The sequence below is a fragment of the Thermoascus crustaceus genome (assembly GCF_041956765.1).
Source record: "Thermoascus crustaceus strain CBS 181.67 unplaced genomic scaffold VTN00scaffold_7, whole genome shotgun sequence".
Classification (NCBI taxonomy): Eukaryota; Fungi; Ascomycota; class Eurotiomycetes; order Eurotiales; family Thermoascaceae; genus Thermoascus; species Thermoascus crustaceus.
The window spans coordinates 602,401-621,022 of record NW_027192533.1 but is presented as its reverse complement, the minus strand read 5'-3'; the positions used below and the strand labels follow the sequence as shown (position 1 = coordinate 621,022).

Here is an 18,622-nt window from a genome sequence, read left to right as displayed (position 1 = left end):
GTAAATAATAAAAACGAAAAGCTATTATCGGCTTTAAAATTAGTATTTGTATTGTTCAAGTCATGCCCTTGTCATGGACAAGGAAGAAGCAGATGTGCTCTAGTCGAAGTCTGGAGGATCGGCGCCGCGATAGGTTATATCACCCCACGTGACTCGTCCAGATCTACAGATGCGGAGCTTAGTCAACTGAAGTAAATGCCGAGTAGTTAACTAGTTAGTTACCAAGGCCTGTACCTGAAGTACTCCCAGTCACGCCCCTCAAACAGCCCTCAATTGAGAGGCATTAAGAGGAGATACAGCGCGCCAGTCGCCTGATTAACTGGCGCCTAGAAACCAGGGAGGACAAGGTACCAAGAGAAAGAAATCTTCAAAACAAAGAACATGCGCAGACACCACGGCGTCCGCCGCCCTCCTCCTTCCCAGGGCCCCTCTCCTCCACAACAACAACAGCCACCTGCGCAACCATCGGGGACCGGTTTGAGGAGACTCGACCCTGCTTCCCAGCTCCAGACGCCTCCGCAGCGTGTTGCCCCGGCCACGACACCACCGCAATTGAATCCGTTGCCAGCGAGCATTATGTTGGATCCTCGTCGCGCAGTGGCGGCGGGTGTTATTCCTAGGTTCAATCCTTCTCCTGCGGCGGCGGCAGATACAGATTCAGATACGGAGGAGGTGGATGAGGAGGAGGGAGAAGAGCTGACGCAGGAATTGGAGCCCGAGCAGGAGGAGAATGAGGAAGAGATGGGCGCTGAAGAAGCTGAGGGAGAGGAGGAGGAGGTCGAGGATGAAGACGAGGAGATGCGGGATCGAAGTAAGTAAAGTAACAAACAGCACCTACCTAACTCCCTGGTACATACAAGGTATTTGTAGGGACTCATTTGCTGACATGTTTTCTACTATCCATCCAGATCGATCCCCCTCCCCCCTGCCCCCCAACCTCCGCGAAATCTCCTCCCTCGCCTCCTGGACCGTCTCAACCCACAAACCGGGCTGCGGCGTCGCCGCCCTCCGCAACCCTTCCCCGTCACAGTACTGGCAATCCGACGGCCCCCAGCCCCATATCCTCACGCTGCACTTCTTCAAACTCGTCGCGGTCGTCAAGATCCGCGTGTACCTGGACTTCGAGCTCGACGAGAGTTACACCCCGACGAAGATGGTGTTCCTCGCCGGGATGGGCGGGAACGATCTCGTGGAGTTCGCGACGTGGGAGGGAGAGGGACCGTGCGGGTGGGTGGATATCCCCCTGAAGGGGTTGGGGGTAGGAATGGCGGTTGGGGTGACGCGGGAACTAGGTCGAGCAGGAGAAGGCGGAGAAGGAGGTCTTCGAGGAAGAGGAAGAGCAAGGCGCATGATTATGTGTTTTCGGAGTCGGAGAATGAAGCGTACCCCGAAGACGAAGACGAAGAGGATATCGATAACGAGGAGGATGATGACGACGACGATCCCACCGCCGGTAACGTCCTCAAGGCCATGGTCATCCAGATGAGGGTCTGCGAGAACCACCAGAACGGCAAGGACACGCACGTTCGCGGGTTTCAGGTCTTCGCCCAGGATGACGACCGTCGGCGCGCGGCCGTTGGCGGCGCCGCCGGTGTCGCTGGTACGCGCTCGAGGAGGCAGAGTGTCCGCAAGTCGCTCCGCGGTAAGGATGCACGGGATGAGCATGCGGAGGACGGAGATGGTACGAAGGTGACCGGTCTTGAAGAGCCAGACTGGATGGGAGAGCCGGTCATTCGGTAGGGAGATAGTTGTGGGTTTTGTTTCGAGGGTGGTTCTTCCGAAGGTCCCACGATGCTGGCGCTGCTCGATATATTCATTTTTGAGTCATGGGTGTTAAGAGGCGTTTTCTACTTCTATTATTAGAGGGGCTCCGGACCGGTGCATTGCAAACGGATACGACACGGAAAGAAAAGTTCCTCGTGTGGAAGAGGCAAAATGATTTTCTCTGCGGCTTGTCATTTTCCGTTCTGTTTTCGGTTGTTGATCATTGAGATACCCAGTTGCATATTTAGGTATATGCTATAGCTCTGCAACATAGATGGTCTACTTTTCATAGAGCAGCGTGAAAATGAGGTTTCTACGGTCTTTAAATTTTGTTTCTATTTCATCAGACATATATTACCATCCTCTTCTCTATGTACTTTTTGGTCGTTCATCTTTGCTTGTATCAAGTACCGGAGCCTTCTCCGAATTTGGAGTCCTATATACAGGGAGCCTTTCACCATGCGATCATTCCACCTGGTTATTTTCGCCTTTACTTCAGCAGCTTCTCCAGCTCCGCGGCAACGGCATCTCCGACCTCCTTGGTCGTCGACTTGCCGCCGATGTCGCCCGTCCGGATGCCAGCCTCAGTGACGTTGCGCACGGCGGTCTCAATGGCCTTAGCCTCAGCGGGGCGGGCAAGAGAGTATTGCAGCAGCATGGCCATCGAGAGGATGGCCGCGACGGGGTTGACGATGCCCTTGCCGGCGATGTCGGGGGCGGAACCTGTGGGTTGCCATCAGCATATATCCCAACTTTGACAATGGAGAAGGGGTTAGGAATAAGAATCGACTTACCGTGAATCGGCTCATAGATACCGTTGACCTTGCTCTTGCCGTCCGGAATGCCGCTCAGACTGGCGCTGGGCAGCAGGCCGAGAGAGCCGGGGATGACACTGGCCTCGTCGGAGATGATGTCTCCGAACAGGTTGCTCGTGACGATGATACCGTTGAGCTTCCGCGGGTCCTTGACCATGAGCATGGCCGCGGAGTCGATCAGGTGGTGTCCGAACTTGATCTGCGGGAACTCCTTGGTCATGACCTCGGTCACGGTCTTGCGCCACAGACGGCTGGTCGCCAGGACGTTGGCCTTGTCCAAACTCCACACGGGGAGAGGGGGGTCGTGCTGCAGCGCCAGGTGCGCCGCGAGGCGGGTGATGCGCTCGATCTCGGCGCGCGAGTACGGCTCCGTATCCATGGCGTTGCCGTCGCCGTTATCCTCCTTGCGATCACCGAAGTAGATACCGCCGGTCAACTCACGGATGATGTTGAAGTCGACTCCGCGGCACACGTCGGCCTTGAGGGGAGAGATGTCGACGAGGGAGGGAGCGGCGAAGTTGCATGGTCGTAGGTTGCCGAAGGTGCCCATCTCCTTGCGGAGCTTGAGGATACCCTGCTCGGGGCGGACGGCACCGGTACCCCATTTCTGTTTCGATCAGACCGGTGTTCCGATATAGACACGAAAGTAGAATGCTCTCTTGATGAGAAAGGAAAGGAATTAGCGTACCGGTCCTCCAACAGCACCCAGAATGACAGCATCGGCGTTCTTAGCAGCCTCGAGAGCCTCATCGGTCAACGGAGAGCCCGTCGCATCAATTGAAGCCTTCACACGTATAAATCGTCAGCGACGGACGGACCAGAGGACGTCGAACATTATCCAACTCACCCCACCAAGGTGGTGGTCCTGGAAGTTGAAGGTGATGTCGTCCCGGCACTTCTCAACGACGCGGAGGACCTAGTATTGCCCAATCAATGGAAAGCAGAAGTCAGCAACATATTCTCCCAGTTATACCGCAAGACTCTCTCTTTCTAGAGATGCCTTAAACAAGGTATCAAAGACAAAAGAGCAAGAACTACATACCTTGAGAGCTTCCGCAGTCACCTACAAACCCCCGAACGAGGTCCAAACGACCGGACCGGAATCGTCAGCCATTGAATGCCGTACAACTCATCCGACGCAACAACAAGAAGTTTCTCACCTCAGGACCGCAGTAGTCTCCCGCGAAAACGACAATGTTATACGACGGCATTGTAGCGGTATTTGTTCTTGTTCACAAGAAAAAAAAATGTGATAAGAAGCTTCAGCTGGGAAAGTTGAAATTCAAAGGGTCTCTTTGCCTTGTCCCGCTCTCGCGATTCTCTCTCTCACGGCGGGGTGAAAGAACACCGACCCCGCGTTCCGACACCGGAGCCCGGAAGCGGCCCGACGGAGAGCGCGACTCAGCGCTCATCACCGGGTTCGGCTCCGGCTCGGGGCACGACTCAGCGAAGGAAGTATCATGATTATCCAACTCCGTTGTTTTACAGTACAGGAAGGTGCGGTGTCGATCGTCAAGGAACGGCGAGGACAATGATATCTCTGTATTTTGGTCTTTGACATTGTTGGCGGATCAGCTCCACCTTTTCCCGCTGAGAGCTATTCCGTATCTACCCGTGTTTATTATTATTTGTTTCCCCTATATCCTGGCTGGAGGTGGAATTGGATAGAGTGAACATTTATTGGCACTTTAGATAGTAGTAGTCTAATAGTAGGGGAGCCAACGGAGATGCATTCGCGAGGTTCTTACTAAACAGAACCCCTTTTGCAGTGATGAGAGATGATTACGTACATTAGAAATCGAGTAATTTCTCAACAGAGACGTAGGAAAGAAAAGGCGAAGCGAAATCCCAAGTAGGGAGGCAAAACAGAAGCCGGATCACAACCGAGCCGTACACACGCCCGTAAGATGATATGAACCCGCACACCCTGCCAAGACAAATCACACAAAGTTGAAAGACCTGATGCAGAAAAAAAAGACGGCCATGATCAAAATAGACCATCAAAATTAGAATCTGCAGACCAAGCTCCAGAGCCAGGAAGATAGAATAGGTATTCCGCCGGGAAGTCGAAAGCAATTCCAATGTAGACCCGGCGAGATAGGTTGCCAGCGGTGCACTTCGACTACCCGCTCATCCTACCCACGCCGTATATAGATTACAGCTTCTTACCCTCCCGGGCGGCTCTCCGATTGGCGAGATCGCCCTCCGCTAGCCATTTGCTGGCCTTGACCAGCTGCACGACGTTGATGAACTGCTTGAGCGCCATCACTGGTGCCGAAATGCCGGTAATCACCCAGGGCCAAAAGCTGTCCAGCTTGTTGGCGCGTGCCAGCTCCATAGCACCAGCACTCCATGGGCTGGCAAACAGACCGGAGGGAATGGGGTGAGCGGGGTTCCCAGGCTGCGCGGAGGAGCCTTGCGCGCCGGGGACCGGCTGCAGGAGGGACGGCGATAACATAGGAGAGGAGAAGGAAAGGAGATATAAGCCGATGAAGAAGAGCTCATTGAGAGCGCAGCAGACGAATAGTACAGTCTGCAAGCGGTGTCAGCATTGTAATCGTAGACGCAGAGAAAAAGAAAACCGGAGAACCTACCTTGCTGTGATAGTACTGGTACAAGATCCAGCTCCGGCTGGAATCGATCTTCTTGTGGCTCTGGCCGGAGCCGCCCATGGTCAATGTCGCGTACATGTGCATGTAATGGCTTGCCAAGTCCAAGCTGATTAGGCCCTGGAACAATATCGCCCATCTCGGCCATGCGGAGCTCAAGAAGACGAGCAGGCATGCCGTCGTGCAGCGGTCTGTGACCATATCCAGTACCGCGCCAAAGGTCGTCGACTGATTATAATGCCGTGCTGCGAGTCCATCCAGGGCGTCCAGCAGACACGATATGCTGTATAGAAGGGAGCATGTTCGAGGATGAAGTGGCATGTAATAGAGTGAGGCAATGGCAAGGATTACTCGCGAATAGCCTAGATAAGAGAGAAGCGGTCAGATCGTGTATCCAAGACGCAGATGCCCGCATCATCATCAAAAAGAGCGCATACCTATTAAGTTTGGGTAGAAGAGGAATACATTCTCCTGGGCCTCCTCTGAAGCCGGAGATGAGACCTCCTCTTTGGGAGAGGGCTTGTGTATCGTGCCATTCCCGCTTGGCGACATGTCACTCTCATCCGACTGAGCCGCGGCAGCGGCCTTCTGTCTTCTGGTCCGGGCGCTCATTCTGGGGCTTAGCTGGAACGCGTTGTTATGTGAAGATTCGGGAGAGTTGGAGAGGCAGATTAAGGAGCGATAAGGTAGCAGGCTCCGGGAGATAGCGGGCGGAGAGATAATGCAGGCTTCTCTGTCTTAGGTAGGTATTATTCGGTCGATAGCGGCGAGACTTATGGCTGGTCCTAGCTGGTCCGGGAGACGTGTCAAGATAAAAGAGCTATGCACCTTCACCACTAGATTCGTTAGTAATGCAACCCTCTCCAGCACCAACAGCACCATGCAACAAAAGAAAAGGCGATGATTTCCTGCGCGGGACCACAACGGAAGATCGGATTCAGGGGTACCCAAACTTACACGTTGTCTCGTTAAGCAATCGTGGGGGGACAGGGACACGGAGCCGTCTTCTAGAAAGTCTGCAGAAGAAATGAATGACGAAAAGAACCGGACGTGGAATCCTCGACGGATAGACAGTCGAAGCTGGATCGGAGCAGGATTCCCCCAGGAAGGATCTGGTTCGAGTGTCTACCTGATAAGATGATAAGCACGGGGATCGGGATTTTCTCGTTCGACGCAGGAGTTATTATTAACGTCAGTTCGCGCTGGAGGAAAGATTGCAGGGTCCAGGCTCGTTAGCGGGTGGTCGTGTGAGGGAAAAGGACGGGATGGCGATCGCAGCCCGATTCGTCTCGCGTTGAAGCCTTTGGGGATCGTCGCTCGCCGCTCTTCCGGGACGTGACGAAGGACAACTCAGTCCGGATCCTGCTCCTCAACACGGTAAACTTCAACAATATCAACACGCTGAGCCCACCGTCAAACTGCAGGCTGAGTCGGGCAACAAACGGCGGCACAGATTTTCGAGTTTACCCTATCTGAAGATCGTCCTCGACCCCACGAGTGGATGATGCATCGATGGTGCATATGCACAGACAAATCCCTGCATCGTATGCTCTCACGTGCTACTATCAAAAACTATGGACATTAATCTATCTATGGATTCGCCTGTACAGATTCTCTAAAAGCTCCCAGCCAGTGTGCTTTGCCATATGCACAAAAACAAATCTGAACAAGAATATGTATACATATTTAAATTATATTCTAAATACTATATAATTATCCTCTTCCGTGGTTCGAATCTTCATGTCCGTGACCTGCGCGGATCTGTAGCTTCCTGCCTCCGCCAGTCTCTCGACTCCTTCGTGCCCATGCTCCCCACGCCGCCTTCCAGTCTCCGTTCCCACCCACCGAGTCGGATGACCAGGCACGTCGCGTTATCAGCCTCGTTGTTGACCTCCGTGGCAAAGCCGACCAGGTCTTTGGCCCCTTGATCGGGGGTCTTGGCCTCCTTGATGATGTCGACCACCTCCTGGTCGGTGAGTGTGTCGCTGATCCCGTCCGACATCAGGACCAGGAAGGAGTACTCTGCTGGAGCCATCTCAATGCGTCTGAACTCGGGTTCCGCGGACACTCCGAGGCGCTTGGACTGAATGTCTCCAAATGCCCGGGTATTGGCTAGACCGCTCATGCGCTCCTCTCCAAAGGAGTCCGTGACGAACGTCGCCGCATATCGCCGCAGCCTGCTTGCCTCGACCGGAGAGGATGGATGGTGGTTTGAAGTCACCGGGATAGCTTGGCCAGTAGCAGTAGAGCATAGAAGAACCCTCGTGTCGCCGACGTGAGATATCAAAACGGAGCAAGGAGCTGACGGATGCCAAAACGGAGTAGGGCTCGGTGTTGAGATCATCGCGACACTGCAAGTGCTTCCGCCTTTGAACCTTTTGGGTCCTCCTATCTTCAAGGTCTGAGACTGACTAGGACGGTGGAGGATATCATCCTCGTTCAGCGGTCGGTCCGCTTGCACAGCGTCGTCGTCATCCTTCGCCGCCTGTGCAGATATAAAGTCAAGGTCCGCACGGAGGAAAGCATATTCCATGACCTCCTCGATGAGAACGCCTCCATTTTTCTCCAACGAGGAATCAGATTTATCGCCCTTCGAGCCCGCTTTTCCAAAATAGGAGAAATGGGCTGGCTTGAACCTCTTGAAGTAGCCCCCGACAATAGTTTTGTAATCCTCTACAAGGCTCTTCTCGAGCTCCCCGATCCTCTTTCTGTTTGCCCCTTGAACAATTGGCAAGGTCGCGTGAGAGAAAATATTTTCGTGCTTCCCCTCGGACTGCATCGAACCATCTCCAGTCGGCGCCGGCCTCTTCAAACTCGACTGAAGCTCGAAATCCGCGGCGGCATCCTGAATATACTCATGCAATCTATCTCTCAAAAACTCGCTGCACTCAGACCCGCCATGCCCATCGAATACTCCAAAGTAGAACACTTGTGGGTCTCCGCTCGCACTGTCCGCACCCCTGTGCTCCGGCGGAGGGATAGGGGAACCTTCGGTGCCAGGCTGCCGTGGTAAAGTCAGGGATGGCGGCGCGCGCTTTGCAAAAGCCGGGATCTCGATCACTCCAGCCTGGTAGGTATCTTCATTTGCAGGACGAGATCCCCGAGAGAAGGAGACCCCGAAATGGTGTTTCGCACTGCGAAGCGGGATGCGAACAACGGTAGTCTCCCGGCCTACCAGCGGCTGGAACGCGGCCGGTGGGTGACTTGTGCTCCCGGTATGGGGTGTAGACGCTGATCGGGGTAGTTTATGGTAAGAACCAGCTGGTCCCCTGGAGTCTGGGTGTAGCGAGGAGGAAGGTAGATGCGTTACGAAGTAATCGTGGAATTGTCGCCGCTTCAGGCTCTTGCCGCCTTTGGGAGAAGAGCTATCGGTACTGTGTTGGCGCGCAAAGGACGCGATGAAGCCTACCCCGGTGGATATGATCAGCAATCAGTTACATACAGGCCGGGCGATCTGGTGGGATATCTGGATCGGGAGCTCCAGAGATAGCGCTGCAGGGGCAAAAAAAGACAAGGGGGGCAAGGCGCACTGTAACTATCGGCCAATGTCCAGGCCGTGACCGTCACTCGCTTTGCAGAGGTCGAAATCATGGATCTGTAGGCATTGGGAGGTTGAAGAATGAGGGAGTCTGGTCTCGAGAAAGTGGTTTTCTGCTCCTTGAAAGTATTCCAGCCGGGGTCTTCACTGCTGTGGCCCGAGCGCGATGTAGTGCTTACTCCGTTCGGCGACGGCGAAGTTCTGAAAAAAGGACGTCAAGTTGCTCCTCCAATGCGATCATCGCAACTAGACACGCGGTCTCGAAACGGAGGAAATACGTGCTATATTAACCCAGGCGGAAGTGGATAGCCGGCGGCGGGTAAGGTCATCGTGGATTTCAACCAGTTTCTGCAAGCCGACAGCCGCAGGGCAGTGCCGTGTCCGTGTCTGCATCATACCCGACGGGGTTCAACTCTCCGACTCGATTATCCACAGCTCACATCGCCAACTGTACGTGTGCTCTCTAGCCTATCAGATGTTCGAAAATATCAATAATTAAGAATAGAGAGTTGTAGCCAAGGCTCGTCTCACGTGTGTTCTTCTGTATCCGTCTATGTCGACTTTCTAAGTCATCAGCGTCCCCACTTACTTACTTTCATTCTGCTGCTATAAATATGTACAAACGCTCCTGATGAAGCTGTCAGTTGCCAAGAACTTCGAGGACCCATTATCTATCTCTATGTTATATGACGTGTCTATGCTTCTCTTTATGAGTTTTCCTTTGTCTTGGATCTCTGCTCTTAATGCAGAAAACAGCTCGAGTATTATGAGACCTTAACTGCAATTGAATTAAACGAGATAGAAGTGATGGAAACCATAAGAGAACTTAGCAAACTAACTTTTTCCCTTCCGAAACTCCCCACCAACTTGCCCATTAATTAAGAGAATACACATTAGAAAACACCCGGGATTATGATCAAAGAAAGAAGTTCGTGGACAGGAAGCTCGAGCGTGGATTCTTGCATCAGAGTCCGCATCCGTCTCAACTTGTTCGTCTGTGAAATTGCATGCCTGCGATGGAGCCATGATGATCCGCAAAGATTAAATGTCGACCGCGAAATGGGGAACACATGATGGCAGGAAATACGGAAGATATCATCATAAAATCGAATAGAAATCATCGTCAGCCACCAGATGCTTGAACAACACTAGCGATCCTTTGCAAAACAGAAATAACAATTTACTGTGCTTCGAAGGCAGAAAAGAACGAGTCGTGTACATCATGAAGAACAATTTTGAAGGAATCGACTGCTCTGGTCCGGAATAGTTTCGATTTGCCCCCAGAACATTACTGCTTGGCTGGCGGCTTAAGCAGGACCTGGCTAAGATGAATCAGCTGGACTGTTGGACTGGTTCCTGAGTTATCACGCATTCTCGTGACTGGAGTGATCCCGAGCTTCACTCTGGTCTTGTTCCTCATCAATATTTGTGGATCGCCTTTGATGAAGGAATCACGATTGACCATGGTCGTGGTCACGAACAGATCATTTTGAACAGGAAATTCGAACTTGTACTCAAATGCCGTCGAGTACATATCAAGGGCTAGTGCCTGTGCTTCAGAAATGATTGCAGAGAGGTCGGAATAGGCGTTCATGTTGGTCATCCCTGCGTGCGTGAGAGGTCCCACCAACTGCCACAGCTTTGTGGTGTGATCCTGAAGCCGCCTCTGACAGAACTCCCTGAATCCTTGTTCTTTCTTGAGTTTGTTAACCTGGTTTGCCATGGCGATGAACATCATGTTGCGAACGGTTGTCGGAGTGTCTTGAGTTGTTCAGTCAGTGAAATTCTCTAATCTAAAGAGCTAAAAAGATCGTAAGGTGAAGAGGATTCCTCACCAGGAAACAGACACTTCTTTATGTTCCCAATTTCTGTATCTGCAGCTGCATTAAATCCCTTGATTATGGTGATCTTCAAGACATCACGGACCAGGTAGAAGTTGATTGCTTTAGCGAGGAGCAGAAACCGGGTGACATTACTACCAAGAAGGAACGATGCGTTCGACTGATCAGAGACGGCCATTATATATTCCTTGATACGCTTCTCAATATGACTGTCGTTGTAGACGTTTGGCACATTTGCATGGACCTGACCGAATCTTTCTATCTTCGGCCAAAGTTCCTGAAACCTGGAAGCGAACTGGGAGGAAATACTGCCGAAATCGATGTGAGACGATGGAAGTGAAGCGGCTGAGGAAACACGTCCAAGTACGCTCTGCGGGCGCGTTGCACTCTGAAGGTCGAACCGCGGAGGCGGGAGGTCGAAGACCCCTGAATGTGAAGAATTCGGGGCTCTGTTTGAAAATGGAGTATCGAACGATGGCCTATTGGAAACCTGGCGATGGGGTGTAACTGGTAACAGCGCGCCTGACTGCTTTTTCCGGAGCCCTTTTGGATCAGCAATAGTCTTGCTCTGGTTGCTGATTGTGGTCTTCTGCTTCTGAACCAGCTCCTCTAACTCTGCAATCTTTGCTTCGAGTTTTTGCATGTTTGTATTGTCGCGCATGATCTGTCTCCGGGCCTCCTCCAGTTGCTCTTGTGTTGCTTTGTGGCGAGCTTGAAGCTGCTCCAACTCGCGCAGCAAGAGATCATAAGGGCGCGGTTGGGACTGAAAGACGCCTGGTCCTGGACTCCCAAGAAGATGAGGATGACCAGGAGTTAACAAGCCTGCAGGTGATGCGGGTGTATCTGGCATGTTTAGCAGTCCAGGTTTTTTAGGTACCACTCAAAGGGTTAAAAGTTGGACAACAGAAGAAAAGATTAGCACAGGTGGTGTCAGGGAAAGCAAGAAACAACAGATGAACTGGTCTGTGTGAGACAAAATGGCAGTGTCTAATGATTCAAGGGACTTCTGAGGGCTGATATTGCTGGGGAAGGAATCAACAACTTCATATCAGAGGGCTGGTACAAAGCTGGAAAGAAGGATAAGAATAAGGGCAAGACTGGATGAACTGCATATAACCAAGATCAGGGGACGTGAAGTGTAATGCTATGATCCAGGGAATTTCTGGAGTGAAAGAGGTGGCAAAGGTGTTGCGCAGTGACATTCTGTTTCTAAAGGGTCCCACTGCTGTATTCAATTCCTCTGGTTTCAGGATATCAAAGAAAAGGTTGCTTGGAATCGTTTATACTGTGTATTGGTTTATTTGATCAATATCTTTTACTTTTACTATCTACAGACCAGGAGAGCAACAGCAGAAAAAGATCCAACCTGGGAGAAGTGCTCAGATAACCTACAGCCCCTTTTCGAGAGAGCCAGCAACGATGCTTTCCACCCTTCCTTGCTAGCAGGAAGGAGTTCCGGTGCGCAAGTGGATCTATACCTAGTACACCAAAGTGGCGTCACTTTGGTTTCAAAGTGTGAATCCTGAATTCTGATCCTAACCTCCTTGTGTATTGGGTCGAGGATTTATTGCTTTTCCTGTGTGCAATATCTTAGCTCTGTATTGCCAGGCGCAAGACTGCGGTCATTCTAGACCATCTATTACCATCCAAAGTGCCCGCAACATCCAGAATGTTGCCATATCTTACCCGGTATGCCTTGACAGTAGTTATCCTTCCATTTTCCAGGGTCTGTTTGTTGTGTGCGTTTCGGTCTGATGAGTGAATTCAGAGCGCAAAACTCCGGATCTCAGAAGAAGACCCCGCAAACTTCAGGTCTCATGTTCTCCGGGTTCTAGGTCCTAGAGAGAAATTCACATGCTTCTCTGCGGGTAACCTTGTGAATCTCGGCCTCGCACGTTCCCAGCGTCCAAGCCACCTCGGATGGCTCATTCTGGGGAACCTGTCTTGAGAGAATATTCAACAACAGCCTATCTGCAAATCCCTTCCTTGAGATGCTAGAAACCTGTTCTCCGCAAAAACACCCACCGATAGACTTGGACAAACTCCAGTTCCATCATGAATGACGGGTCAGCGACTTCCTCCTAGAACGGAACCTTAGCAATCCATGCTGACTTCTACACACATATAGGATACCTTCGCGATGACCATCAGATGGTGACAACACATGGTGACTTGCGTCCACAAAAAGAGAGAATAATGGGGTTGGATATCGAGCTACCAGGGCCAGAAAGGAGGGAGGACTGTGTTATCCCTCCCTACCGAAAGGTTGGGAAGTCCAGTGAGGAACACGCCAGATATCATGGGTAGGAAGACTGCGAGTGGATGCAGTGACATCTCTGATGAGTGTTCCCATGATAGAAAATTGCGAACCGTAAACTCAGATCTGCTTGATTACTCAGAGTACAGTTCAGATCGCTGATCAGAATAGAGCAACAGACTTGAAATTGTTCGTCCTCGTCGGTCTTAGTTACTGTTTCCATTTCGCTTTCTGTCTGCCCTTCGATCGACGCTTCCTGCAGCAACTCTTTTCACAGTAGGATTCCCCCGAGCGTCATGCACGCGTGTTGCCAGGACCTGCTTCATTCCCAGAAAAAGTGGCATTCAGCTACGAGGTTTTAGTCTTCCCACTATGAGACAGCATGGATACATACATGGAGAAAGGGCGTATTACACCGTCTTCTTGAAGAGCAAAAAGAGGTGCACAGGGCTGCAAAGCATGGAGAGCGGGTGGTTATAAATCATAAGGCTTAAGCTTATACTGAAATCCTCACTTACATTTAATATTGAATAGTTTGTCATGAAATTTAGAAACTAGAAGATAAAAATCTACCGAGCGACGCTCCACTACATGGCAAGAAACAAATATTAGAAATTACAGGGCTTGACGGAGAGACACGTTTACTAATTTCGACACGCTAATTATGCACGGAAACGCCACGTATAAAGGCTCCTATAAACACAGATCATTTGGCACCTAGCCTTTCGGCCCATATTGGATAACCATGTAAAGATGTTGGAAAATCGGCACCTACCATGGGTAGTGTCATCCAAGCACCTGAACCAGGCGAACAAGTAGAGTGACGCAAGATGATCTTTGGCGTCAAGGACTGCGCCTAGCCACAGTTAGAACAATACCTACCATCATCCAGCTCCACTAGGGACGATTCATATCAAGCATTAAATTGCTTTAGTCCGGGAAAAGAGACTGCTGTAAACAGCATCGACGACGGGCTGGGCACTGATCTGTCTGCCACCGAAGAAGCGCCCATTCAGGCCCTTTATGGCATTCTCGCCACCTTGGACTCGGTCGAATTTCAGGTAGATGTCGCCTTGGGAGTTTGGATCTAAAGCAATGTGAACAACATGGCCATATTTTTCTTCGCACTCAGCGCGGACGTCATCCTCCAGCTCTTTCACCCAGCCTTCGCCCTCCTCCCTATAAGTAGCGTTAGTATCAAAGTCGGCTAGTATTGAAGGGGGGGAGAGGGGTCACATACTCAGCAGGGTCAAACATGTTACGAAGTAAGACACATCTACTTGCCATGTTGACATTGACAGGGAGGGGCTTAGTTTCGGTCTTCGGTCTGAGCATTCTTGCCTTCTCGTCGGCAGAAGGCTCAGGTTCATCTGTTCTCGCAAGTTTCCTCATCAATGCATCTCTGCTATAGTTGTTGAAGTTCACACCGGCAACATCCGTGTCATCCAGGGCGCTTGCGCCTCCAGCGCCTTTGTCCGTATCTCTTCCACCAGCACGGTCGAAGTTGCTGACAGAGCCACCAGCTTGGACGCCACGGCCTCCGTGGCCAGAGAATAGAGAGCCCTGATAACTGTGTTGGTTTGCGCCTTGGCCTTGGAAACGCTGCAAAAGGTTCGCGGTCGATTCAGGGGTAAACTTATCGTTGCCAAGGCCAACACGGATAGGTCGACCAGCAAGATCAAAACCATTCATTTTCTCCAAGGCCTCTCGGGCTTGATTCGGGTCACGGAACCTAGAATAGTCAGCAGCTGCATTTTGTTGAGAGTATATGGGGAACACATACTGTACGAAACCGTAGCCTCTGCTGCGACCATTCTCATCTTTTTGCAATTGAACAAATTCAAGTTCACCGAAGGGTTCAAAAACGTTCTGGAGATCACTTTCAGTGATACTGAAATGAATATTACCAACATACAATCTGTGGAACGGAATTGAGTTATGGTTCCCGCCGACAGCTTCCGGGTTGCGAGCTTGGCGGTTCTTTTCGGCTTCAGTCAACTGAGCAATAATCGGGATTCCTAGAAGCTTCTGGCCGGTAAGCTGGATGGCAAGGGGAACTGATTCCTCGTTCTTAAATTCGACATAGCCAACACTGCACTCGAGTTAGTCAGTTGCCGACAGCACGAGAATTCTAGGCGTGAACTCACCCTTTGGACCTCCCACTGACACGGTCCTTAACAATCTGAGCTTCTTTTACAGGTCCCACCTTCTCGAAGAAGGCAATCAGTTCCTTGGTTCTTAGCCGGGCTGCAAGCTGCTGCACAAAAACGGTACGCTTGTCACGCTCATCTTCGGTGAGCTCTGGTGATTTGCTGCGGCGTCTTGGACTTGGGCTGCGTCTACGGCCATCACGGTCGCGGCGGCCATAGCGCCTATCGTCATCGCGGTCGTCTCTTCGTGAACGGCCTGGTCGGTAATACCGGTCATCATAGGGCGAACGAGAGCGAGAGCGGGCTCGTCCGCCACCGCGATAATAGTCACCGCCACGATAATCGTCTCTATAGCGGTCACGACGAGAGCGGTGCCGGTCACTGTCGCGGCTCCTGCTTCTCCTTCTGCTTCTATGGCTTCCGTTAGCACTGCCATGCTCGCTTCTCGGGCTTTTCATCTCTTCATCTCCATCGATGTCTCGATCACGTCGTCGGTCACGGCTCCGGTCTCGTCGTCTGCGATCCCTGTCTCGGGAGCGGTCTCGGGAGCGGTCGCGGGAACGATCACGGTCACGGCGGTCGCTTGGATCGCCTCTAGAGCGGTCATCGCGATCTTGGGAGCGCGACTCCGCAGCATCCTGGGGACCGGGAGCGGCTGTGGATTCGAGAAGAGCTTCAACGTCGAGACCTGACATGTTGGTGATGCGCTAAACACGTCCCCTTGGTCAAGGAAACAGATGGTTTGCGGAGAGGGTTTGGTTCACTTGGCTTCGTTAGAGCGGTTAGGGGAACCGGGCTTGACGTGCGAACCCTTTGATAATAACAGGACACTTGCAGACAGCTCCCCGCACTGATTCCAAACCGGGGCTCGATGAGTCCAGTACCTGCAAGATGTGTTGCCAAGTACTGCGCTGGTAGGAATTGGTGAACGTCGTGGACGGTGGCTGGTGACGGAAGGCAAAAGGCTTGATGAAGCCCGGGCGGCGAATTGCAGCCAGTAGCCATCACGTGAGTGTCGGGATCTTCTCAGTCCTCCGCCCCAGAACCGACCGAGATCATCCGGCGACAGCTGAGATAAGATATACCCAGAATGAAACCTGATGCTTAGCGAAGAGCATTATATGATACTTCTCTACTTTCTGATAGACCTTATTTCTGTTACCCTGTTTGGCTCTATATGAACTTCCACCCCAGATACTGTCTCTCAGTGTCACGAGAATTGACGTTCCCTGAAAAGTATATGTTTATTTCCTACTCGTCGCAGATGAGGTGTATAACTCACTAGTGTACTGCCCTAACAGCCAGAATGGCAATTGATATTGGTGGTGCCATAGTTATGCAGGTACAGTGCTTAATTCTGTTGGAGCAGCTAAAGAATTGCCTATTGCCCCATCACTCTATTGTCAGGCAGCTTGGAGGTACAGTATTATTTATACTGCAACATGTCCGAGTGTCGATCCTCTGTGGATTGTATACTCCAAGGCTTAGAATTGAAATGGCACTCTCTGTATACAGCCGTGGACCGCCTGTCCATCCGCGGTGATAAGACCGCGTAAGGCGCCCTCTAGTACTCTTAGCGTTATCCATGTCTCAGGAAGCCTAGCCATTGCTTAGGTCTGCTCAATGCGCAAAAAGAGGCATTGCCTGAGCATTAAATGAAGGGGAAAGCCCTGAATGATTCGCAGAAAACGTTCCTGTATGAACAACTATCATGTAGATGAACATGGCGCGAATGAAACACCACAAAGGTGCATATGGATGTTGGGACGAGAAAGGTAACAAGGACATTATATTAGACTAATAAGGGCCTGACCTAGGTAAATTACCAAAAAAGACCGCTAACAATGCATTAGCGGAGGGATAATGGTCTGCAGCCAGGATTTCTCTCTGCCCCTCAGCGTATTCTGAGTCTTCTGTCCCTCGAGCAGCGAGCTGATCATGTCGGCTACTCAGCTTCAGGGCCACCTCCGCCCCAAGGGAGCGTAAGACGTAGACCTTCATGCGGCTGGGGGGCATTTTCCTCCTGCCCTGTGTTGTCTTCAGCCTCATGCTGTCAAGTGTCAAGGAATCTGCGAAACCACTCCGTACTACCGAACGCTCACAAGCCGCACAGCATTTCGCTGTCAATAAAAGCAAAAAGACTAAACCCAATACGCTGCTTTGGGTTTTTGTCAGATACATCTCTTCTTCAAGTTCAACTGTTAACATGTCTAGACAAAGAGCACTTTGGGCAACAATAACTACCGTGGCTATCAATCTCTATTATGTCGCTGCTACCACTACCACTACGCCGCTGTCGTTCAATGGATACTGGGTCCATACCGAGGGAAGCTCTATAGGTAGTAAGTGTTCCAAGTTCATAATGACCTACCTTTAAAACCTATGCTTAGATGCTAACCTGTCTTGTCCTCTAAGCTGAGACTATAACCTGCAGTACGGGCAGCACGTTCATATCCTCAGGAACGTACGCGCAGTGCTGCCCTATATCCACTACTGGACGATTTGCAATAGCTACGTTTTGCGGGGATGATTCACTCTATTTCGATGACGAGAATTCGTATACTTGGTATGGGCTCATTGGGCTATTTCAATGGTGAAAATACATTGCTTTCTGACAACTCCATGTGGCTCTACAACACTAGTGGTGATGCCACTTGCGCAACAATGACTGTCTATCAAACCTCACCAGCTGGGATGCCATCTGCGACAAATTTGTTCTGCTGGCACGACTGGTTTGCCAGCGCCGTGTACCGTGAGCTTCCCTCAGCCGGTAAGATTCCCAATATCTGTATAGGTATACTCACAAAATATGTGCACTGAACCCTCTCGCAAAGCAATCACATCAAGCGCTCCTCCAATGTCAATAACCATGCCCCCTTCGGCAAATCCGGCATTGACATCCTCGCCTCCATCGAATAGCGGATCTTCAAACAATGCCTGGATAGCGGGTTCTGTCATCGGACCCATTACCGGAGTTGCGCTTGTCGGTTTTGGATTGTGGTTCCTTCATCACAGGAGCAAAAAACCAAAAGCCGCGAACGTGAACGAACTACATGGCTATCAAGACCCTCAAGTTCCTCAATACAAGCCTGAAGACTCTCAACAGACAAACACTTTCTCTCGAACCTTGGACCTAGATTCTAATGCCATTTATCAAAAGCCTTGATGCACTGTCACAGGGAGCATATGCATTTATGCGCGAGGAACTTACCTAAATTTGCACACCAAGCATACACGATAATGTTTCTTTTTTGAATTATTATCTTGCATACTATTTCTAATGGTCACTTATATATATACACCATTTCTCCGTTTCTATTCTAATTTTCAACCATACATGAATAACCTTCCCCTCGTCTTCCCTGTACAGAAGCTCAATTCAGTTTTGCTGTGAACGGCTATGTACCTATGTACAAGAAAGTGTTCCAACCGGGGATGGCTCTACCTGCAGAGGATACCTGGCTCTGTCCAGTGCTGATGTCCGTTGGGCTCTGCCGGTGGTAGAGGGTGGACGCCCATGGCGGCAGACCAGAAAGAGAAAGAGATGGTGGGATGGAGTGACGGTAGGAGATAGACGCGGAACGTGTTTCAAGAATGAAGGCAAAGAGGGAAGGATGGCGGGATTGAAGGGAAGAGAAGGAGATGGAA

General features: G+C 51.1%; 7 protein-coding genes across 7 annotated transcripts; 1 reads left to right on the top strand and 6 right to left on the bottom strand.

Moving 5' to 3' along the window:
* Positions 1–381: 381 nt before the first annotated feature.
* On the top strand, positions 382–1,740 carry VTN00DRAFT_9241 (uncharacterized protein; the record flags this gene model as incomplete). Its single annotated transcript, XM_069436180.1, has 3 exons — positions 382–811; positions 909–1,227; positions 1,293–1,740. 3 exons carry the CDS (start codon positions 382–384, stop codon positions 1,738–1,740), a joined length of 1,197 nt encoding a protein of 398 aa, XP_069284826.1.
* Positions 1,741–2,254: 514 nt separating this feature from the next.
* On the bottom strand, positions 2,255–3,790 carry VTN00DRAFT_9240 (uncharacterized protein; the record flags this gene model as incomplete). Its single annotated transcript, XM_069436179.1, has 6 exons — positions 2,255–2,487; positions 2,559–3,186; positions 3,268–3,363; positions 3,427–3,495; positions 3,622–3,642; positions 3,740–3,790. The coding sequence occupies 6 exons, from the start codon at positions 3,788–3,790 to the stop codon at positions 2,255–2,257; spliced, it is 1,098 nt and encodes a 365-aa protein (XP_069284825.1).
* A 944-nt stretch (positions 3,791–4,734) lies between these two features.
* Positions 4,735–5,800, bottom strand: VTN00DRAFT_9239 (uncharacterized protein; the record flags this gene model as incomplete). The annotated part of the gene is made up of 3 exons (XM_069436177.1): positions 4,735–5,112; positions 5,174–5,550; positions 5,626–5,800. The coding sequence occupies 3 exons, from the start codon at positions 5,798–5,800 to the stop codon at positions 4,735–4,737; spliced, it is 930 nt and encodes a 309-aa protein (XP_069284824.1).
* Positions 5,801–6,926: 1,126 nt separating this feature from the next.
* On the bottom strand, positions 6,927–8,779 carry VTN00DRAFT_9238 (uncharacterized protein; the record flags this gene model as incomplete). Its single annotated transcript, XM_069436176.1, has 2 exons — positions 6,927–8,593; positions 8,719–8,779. 2 exons carry the CDS (start codon positions 8,777–8,779, stop codon positions 6,927–6,929), a joined length of 1,728 nt encoding a protein of 575 aa, XP_069284823.1.
* A 1,235-nt stretch (positions 8,780–10,014) lies between these two features.
* Positions 10,015–11,417, bottom strand: VTN00DRAFT_9237 (uncharacterized protein; the record flags this gene model as incomplete). The annotated part of the gene is made up of 2 exons (XM_069436175.1): positions 10,015–10,487; positions 10,562–11,417. 2 exons carry the CDS (start codon positions 11,415–11,417, stop codon positions 10,015–10,017), a joined length of 1,329 nt encoding a protein of 442 aa, XP_069284822.1.
* Positions 11,418–13,744: 2,327 nt separating this feature from the next.
* VTN00DRAFT_9236 (uncharacterized protein) lies at positions 13,745–15,669 on the bottom strand (the record flags this gene model as incomplete). Its single annotated transcript, XM_069436174.1, has 4 exons — positions 13,745–14,003; positions 14,065–14,556; positions 14,608–14,916; positions 14,972–15,669. The coding sequence occupies 4 exons, from the start codon at positions 15,667–15,669 to the stop codon at positions 13,745–13,747; spliced, it is 1,758 nt and encodes a 585-aa protein (XP_069284821.1).
* Positions 15,670–16,919: 1,250 nt separating this feature from the next.
* Positions 16,920–17,941, bottom strand: VTN00DRAFT_9235 (uncharacterized protein; the record flags this gene model as incomplete). The annotated part of the gene is made up of 2 exons (XM_069436173.1): positions 16,920–17,002; positions 17,779–17,941. 2 exons carry the CDS (start codon positions 17,939–17,941, stop codon positions 16,920–16,922), a joined length of 246 nt encoding a protein of 81 aa, XP_069284820.1.
* Positions 17,942–18,622: the final 681 nt, after the last annotated feature.